This window comes from Cyprinodon variegatus, unplaced genomic scaffold (genome assembly GCF_000732505.1).
Source record: "Cyprinodon variegatus isolate N-32 unplaced genomic scaffold, C_variegatus-1.0 Scaffold707, whole genome shotgun sequence".
NCBI lineage: Eukaryota > Metazoa > Chordata > Actinopteri > Cyprinodontiformes > Cyprinodontidae > Cyprinodon > Cyprinodon variegatus.
Genome location: NW_015151160.1, coordinates 286,349 through 292,406, shown reverse-complemented (window position 1 = coordinate 292,406; position 6,058 = coordinate 286,349). Strand labels below are relative to the sequence as shown.

General features: G+C 35.4%; 1 protein-coding gene across 1 annotated transcript in view; it reads left to right on the top strand.

Annotated features, from left to right (window-relative positions):
* Nucleotides 1-3,296, top strand: part of tctex1d2 (Tctex1 domain containing 2) — a 7,547-nt gene extending 4,251 nt beyond the window's left edge. The window contains exons 4-5 of the mRNA XM_015394762.1: nucleotides 2,569-2,632; nucleotides 2,711-3,296. Of these exons, the coding sequence (XP_015250248.1) occupies nucleotides 2,569-2,632; nucleotides 2,711-2,758 (112 nt within the window). The 3' untranslated portion in view covers nucleotides 2,759-3,296. The remainder of the gene's footprint in view (nucleotides 1-2,568; nucleotides 2,633-2,710) is intronic.
* Nucleotides 3,297-6,058: the final 2,762 nt, after the last annotated feature.

Below are 6,058 nucleotides of genomic sequence, written 5' to 3'. Positions count from 1 at the left end.
CTACTTTTACTTTTATACTTTAAGTAAATTTACAAGCCTGTACTTTGTTACTTTTACTTGAGTAAAGAAGTTTAATCAGTACTTCCGCTTTTACCAGAGTATTTTTAACACAAGTATCTGTACTTTTACTCAAGTACAGAAAGTGAGTACTTTTGCCATCTCTGGATGAGAATATTAAAGTCGTAGGGAAGCGGCTGTTCCAACTGTTTCATTTCTCTTGAGTGGTCTAAGACACACGGTGAATAAAGTGAATGTGATTGGTCGTTTATCAAGGGGGCGGGATTGTTGTGGCGTAAGGTTCCCAAGCAAGTCTGGTTGTGGCCGGTTTGTCGTAAGCATCTTGCTAACCAGTTAGCAACTTAGTGCTAGTAGGTTCCCAATGGGAAATTCCATTGGGACCAAGTAGCACTAAATTGGTGACTTAGAAACGACACTGTCAAGGAACGCTATGGACAGCAGAAACATGCAAAAGGAGGAGAGTTTTGTGTCGGAGGTCGTTGATGAGTCTCCTCCATCATATATTTTTCATTTAGAGGAGGAAAGTAGGGACGAATTTGTTGTGGAAGAGGACGCCAGGGCAGCAGAAACTTGGTTTGGTGTAGAAGGCTTACAGCCGTACATCTTTGAGCCGTCACCTCACAACGCTGCCAGTTCTGTTAGCTCTACGCCTGCTGAAGACACAGACGTCCATCCCCGTGAACACTGGGACGGAACTCAATGGGAAAGCGAATGATTTTTTTTTCTTATTTCAGGCGTTGCGTATATTAGCTGCGACATATGAATCAAGATGCTATGGCTGAAAAATTTGATTGACAGATGACCGTTGATATATGATTGGCCGAATTTAGGTGTACAGGCTGACGTATAACTAACTGTCCTGCATAAGATAATGAAAAAAAAAAACACACAGATTTTAAGGACAGGTTTTAAAAAAAAATAGAAATGTTCTTACTTTTGGGACAATATCTTCCGATAAAGAGTACAGTTATATACATGTTCAAGCCTGAATAATTTGACATTTAAATATGACTTCCCTATGAAAACATGGAAAACTGTGCATTTACATAAAGTTAATTCACAGCCACCGTGGCCCTGATACATTCAGACATTTATTGTTTTTCTGACAGGGAACAGAACTTGTCTTTGGTCGAAAATTTCTTCAGAAAATTGATCATTAACGATCTATGACTTTAAGAAAAAAAAAAAAAAAAAAACTCAGAAAGATGAAAAAGGCTACCCGAAATAGATTCCTGTATGTATTTATCAGGGTTCTCACTATAATTGTTTGTGTGAGTTTTCTATGTTACACCTATATTTTATCTCTTTGCTAACTAAGCCTTCAGGCTTAGTCAATGAAAGAGTCTGAAGGATGCAGGGTTCACGTTTTCACAGTACTTTTCTCACATTTTGAAGTATTGTTCCCCCCAAACAGTTTATTAAAATAGTGTGGGATGTTCTTGAAGCATCATTTTGTAACTTCTGAAAACCCTTGAATCTTAAGAAATGTTTAGAGCAATCTGATGTGAGCTATAAATGCCCTTTCTACAAAAAGCCCTGAACAAAAATGAAAGATTGTGTTAGTATAAAGTGCATGTCAAGAACTTTGAAGGTGCATCAAAAAAAGGCAGCATCTGACAGGATATTTTTTGGTTCTAAAACTGTTTCTCTTCATTTCAGAATGATGTATGATCAGAAAAATGTGTAAAACATGTTTTGCACCGTTAAAAATAAAGCCTCAGAGGAACAGACACATTGAAGGATCACTTTGTTTTCCTCAAAGAGCATTAAATGGAAGAAAAGGACAGGATTTATGTAGGCATAGTGGAGGTCATGAACTGTTCACCTGAATGAAACAAAAACAGACCACTAATCCCAGTGTTTGACAGACTGAGAAACATTTTTATATTTCCTGGATTTTAGTCTGACTATCTTCATATGACAATGTTAGTTTATTATGATCAAAACATTTTATAGTCATTGAAACTTTTTTTTTAGCATAAAATATTCAATATTATATTTTTTAATACTTTGTAATTCTGGGAAATGTTGAATTAAATAAATTGTTTCTCATATAATTTCCACTTTTATTTCATAGTGTAATATTTCATATTTCATCATATTACAGCCCAAAAAAATCCTGTGTTTTAATATTACAGTGCATAATTCTCAAAGACATAAATGCCCACACAATTTATCATGGAGGGAGAAAAATATTTTATCCAAACAAAGAATTTAGAAAATTAAGCTCAGAGTTCTGTGTTAGTCACCAAGGGAGACACCAAACATATGGAAGAAGTTTTACTGGTCATAGAACAAACACTTTGTTCCTGATCCTTAAAGACTGCATGTGTCATTTTGTTTTATTACTTTATTTATTTGTTATAGTATAAATGGGTAATAGTAATGGGTAATAATTTATTTGTTATAGTAATAAATGGGCATGTTGCAGGTCATTTGAAAAGAGCGCTTTGCAAAATTAAAATTTTAATTGATGCAAAATGTTCTATCAGGAGAAAAATGTTTTTATAAAATGTCATTTATGTGTATTGAATGCAATTTTTTTTCTAGGATGACTTCCAAGTGTTTGTGGGACGCTGACACGGACAACTATGCAGCAGATGTGTTCATGAATGTAAGCACTCAGAAATAAAGCATCATTTCTTTAAAGATGTTTGTCTGATTTTAAAATCACTTTGTTTTCACTTCTTAGGAGAGCTTGTTTTGTTTGGTGGCAGTTTTTGGAAGCTATTACTACTGAAGATGTGAAGAATGGATTATTTGAAGTCGTTTTACATGAAGAAGTTTGGGAGGAACATTTATGAGACTGCACACTGTCAGCATTTCAGCCTCTGGAGTCTACAAAATTTCTTTTTTGTATCGTTTTGAATTATATGATTATCACTTTTCCTGCAAAGGGCCTTTGCAAATGTAGTGATTAAATAACTAATGTTGCTGTAATGTCACTGACTGAGGCTTTTTATATTCTCTGTTGTGCCAGTCATGGCTGAGGTTTAGAGGGTGGTGTCAGTGTAAGGGAAAGATGAGATGTTATAAATATCTTTATCAAAGCTTAATTTTGGCTTATCCCTTCCCTTCCACACTCTGGAATGAGTGTGTTCTGCTGCATTATTTGTTTCTATATTGTTTTCAGATATAGAAAAGCAGTCCAGCACAACAGAAGGTAGTGTGTTAAATTAATCTGCATTCAAATGAGTGGTTGAATTGAGACAGAAGTGATAATATGGGTCAATATGAATTTAGTGCAGTCAGCTTCAACACAGGAATAGTTGATAAATATCACCTCTCTAATTTAGTGACAGGTGGACCTCCAGTTTCTTTTTTAAATTAAAAACCACTAAAGGTTTACTTCAATTGAAAAATTCATTTTTGCATTATTTTGCAGCCATGTATTAAGTTAGTTTTCTTATTTTTCCAAGCAAAGTCTGGGTGAAGTCAGAAGGTCCAGCGAACTTAAACATTAAATCAGCGAATTCAAAAAATTAAACTAGAAAAAGAAAGTCAGATTAAACCAAAAATATGCAGTGGAGAAAAGCTGCAATGATAGAAAATGGAGAGCAGCAAAGTGGAAACATAAAAAAATTCACTGCAAATACATAAATTATGATAAAATGCAAATAAATAAACAAACCACCAACAAATGAAAAACTGCAAGTAGCAAAAACAACTGGAAGTTAAGAAAAGCTGCAAACTGGTCCTAAAGAATGGAAGTGCTCCCCACCACTAGAGGGAGACAGTTATCTCATATAGAACCAGAACCTCTTGTGGTATGTTGGATCTTGTGGTGCAGTTTTTATTAAAGGGGTGATCAAGAAAGCAATTTGTCCAAATAAAGGTTAAAATCCTTTATAAGCAATAAAAAAATCCTTACTGCATATTAGGTAACCAGCAACCAGACTTTTGCTCAGTTTTTCTGAAGATGTTTTGACACGTATCCAGGAGTATTTGTCATTTCTGTTGGTTTGCACCAGAGCCATCAGTAGTTGGAGCTCAGATGCATTTATGCACTATGGAGGTCCATCACATGCACATTCCTGGTCAGATGTGAAGAATTGATTTTCCTCTGATTTAAGCCTGTTTAGTGGAAATGCTAAGTAGGGGTGTGAATGTTTTAAATGTGCAAACCGTGCAGTAACCGTGCTGCTTCCTGTTTTGTTGAATCAAGGCAACAAAAAAAATCTGTGTTGCAGGGAAGCAGAGATGGACACTTTCACCCCTATGTCTCTTTTCTGACTCTTTTGGTATCTTTTTTTTGTAATAAACATGCCACCATATTTAAATTCAAGTGTTTTTTTGTTTGTTTTTTATTGGTTTTATTGTATAACTATTATCTTTTATCTGGTTGCATTAATTTTTGTCCAATTGAAAAGATATTATTTTATATTATTCAACTATTACTCTGGGGTATTTTTTTTTACTGTCTAAATATGTTTACATGTGCACTAAATCTGGCTTTTTACTTATGTCTTATTTGTGGCAAAATGAGGGCAGATAGTTTCCTATATCAAAAATCCAAAAAGTAAATGGTAAACATTTCCGATTGCATATCCTGGCCATAGGGGGCCTGATGCCTGGACCCCATGAGTGGAATTGATGTTTGTGGGTTAGGGGTCAAGTTTAGGCGTAAGGCCTGAATTGAGTTTAGGTTTGGTTAGGGTTAGGTATGAACCAGTCAAGTTTAGGTTTAGGTTTAGGGTTAACTGGAAGGCGCTACAGGCAAATGAGGATCAGGACAAACAGACTCAAAAACAGTTTTTTCCCCCAAGCCATTGCCGCCCTCAACTCCGACCTGCACTGACGGACACTTTTCACCTGTTTTGCATTATTCCCCACCCCACAATCTGTGCCAGTACTGTTTACATTTCCTTTCCTTTTAATATGGTAAATGGTAAATGGCATGTACTTATATAGCGCCTTTATTCAAGTAAGGAGACTTGACCAAAGCGCTTTACACTACATTCATTCACCCATTCACACACACACTCACACACTGATGGTGGCAAGCTACATTGTTTTTATTTTTTTTTTATTTCACGGTAGCTGAAATGGAAGTCCCAAAAATCTCATTGTATCCGTTGTAGAATATGATGACAATAAAGGCTTTTTTTTTTTTAACTTTTTTTAGGGTTAGGGTTATGGTTACACTGCAGAAATGAAAGGTAAGTTAATGGAAAGTCACTGCAAAAAATAGTAAGACAAGTTAGTGTGTGTGCGTCCATATTCTACAACTCTCAAATCTGATTTCCTTCAGAAGTTTTCGGAGGTTTTTTTTTTCTGTCAGGGCAAAACTCAGTTTTAAAATATAACTGAACAAAAGTTAAGGTATTCAATGCCTGTAGAGAAAAAGTATTTTAATCACGCCCTATCTCCAGTCTAAATTCAAACCCCCTTGTTCCGTAGGGTAGACACGTCAAAGGAGATAGATAGCAATGCATAAATTCTGATCGATGTGATAGGCATTAAAGCTTCAAGGTAAAAGTTTGACACTAAATCCCGGACAGTACGCCTTGGCATAAAGATAAGGTGCAGCACATAGAACCTGTCTTTGCCGTGTCACCTGTATATTAATTTTTTATTGAGATTCCCTATGGTGAAAATTATGATGTTATGAGTAATGAGCATTTAGTCCACAACATCTACAAGCTCCTGCAGTAAAGGACACCCCATTTCTGAAGCTTTTCTTGTGTCTGGTTTCAGCTGAAATGTGCGACAAACTGAGGATAATTTCAAGAAATCCTGCTATCAAAAAGAATTTGGCTCACAGAGAAACTTGCAATATAAACATGATTTTTGATAATGGCTATTCAGCTTTCTAGAACTGAAATACAAAAATTATTAACTCTAAACAAATAGTTTTTATATACCATCTGGTGTCTGTTTATTTCTAGCTTTAAACACCATTTGTGAGGTTTGAACTTCTACCAGATCAGACATTTTAAGCAAGCAGGACTGAATGATTAATAGATTAGTGTGGTCATGATAGCCAGATTTATGATAAATATCAAAATCTCCTGAATACAACGTGGGCTACATTAATAAT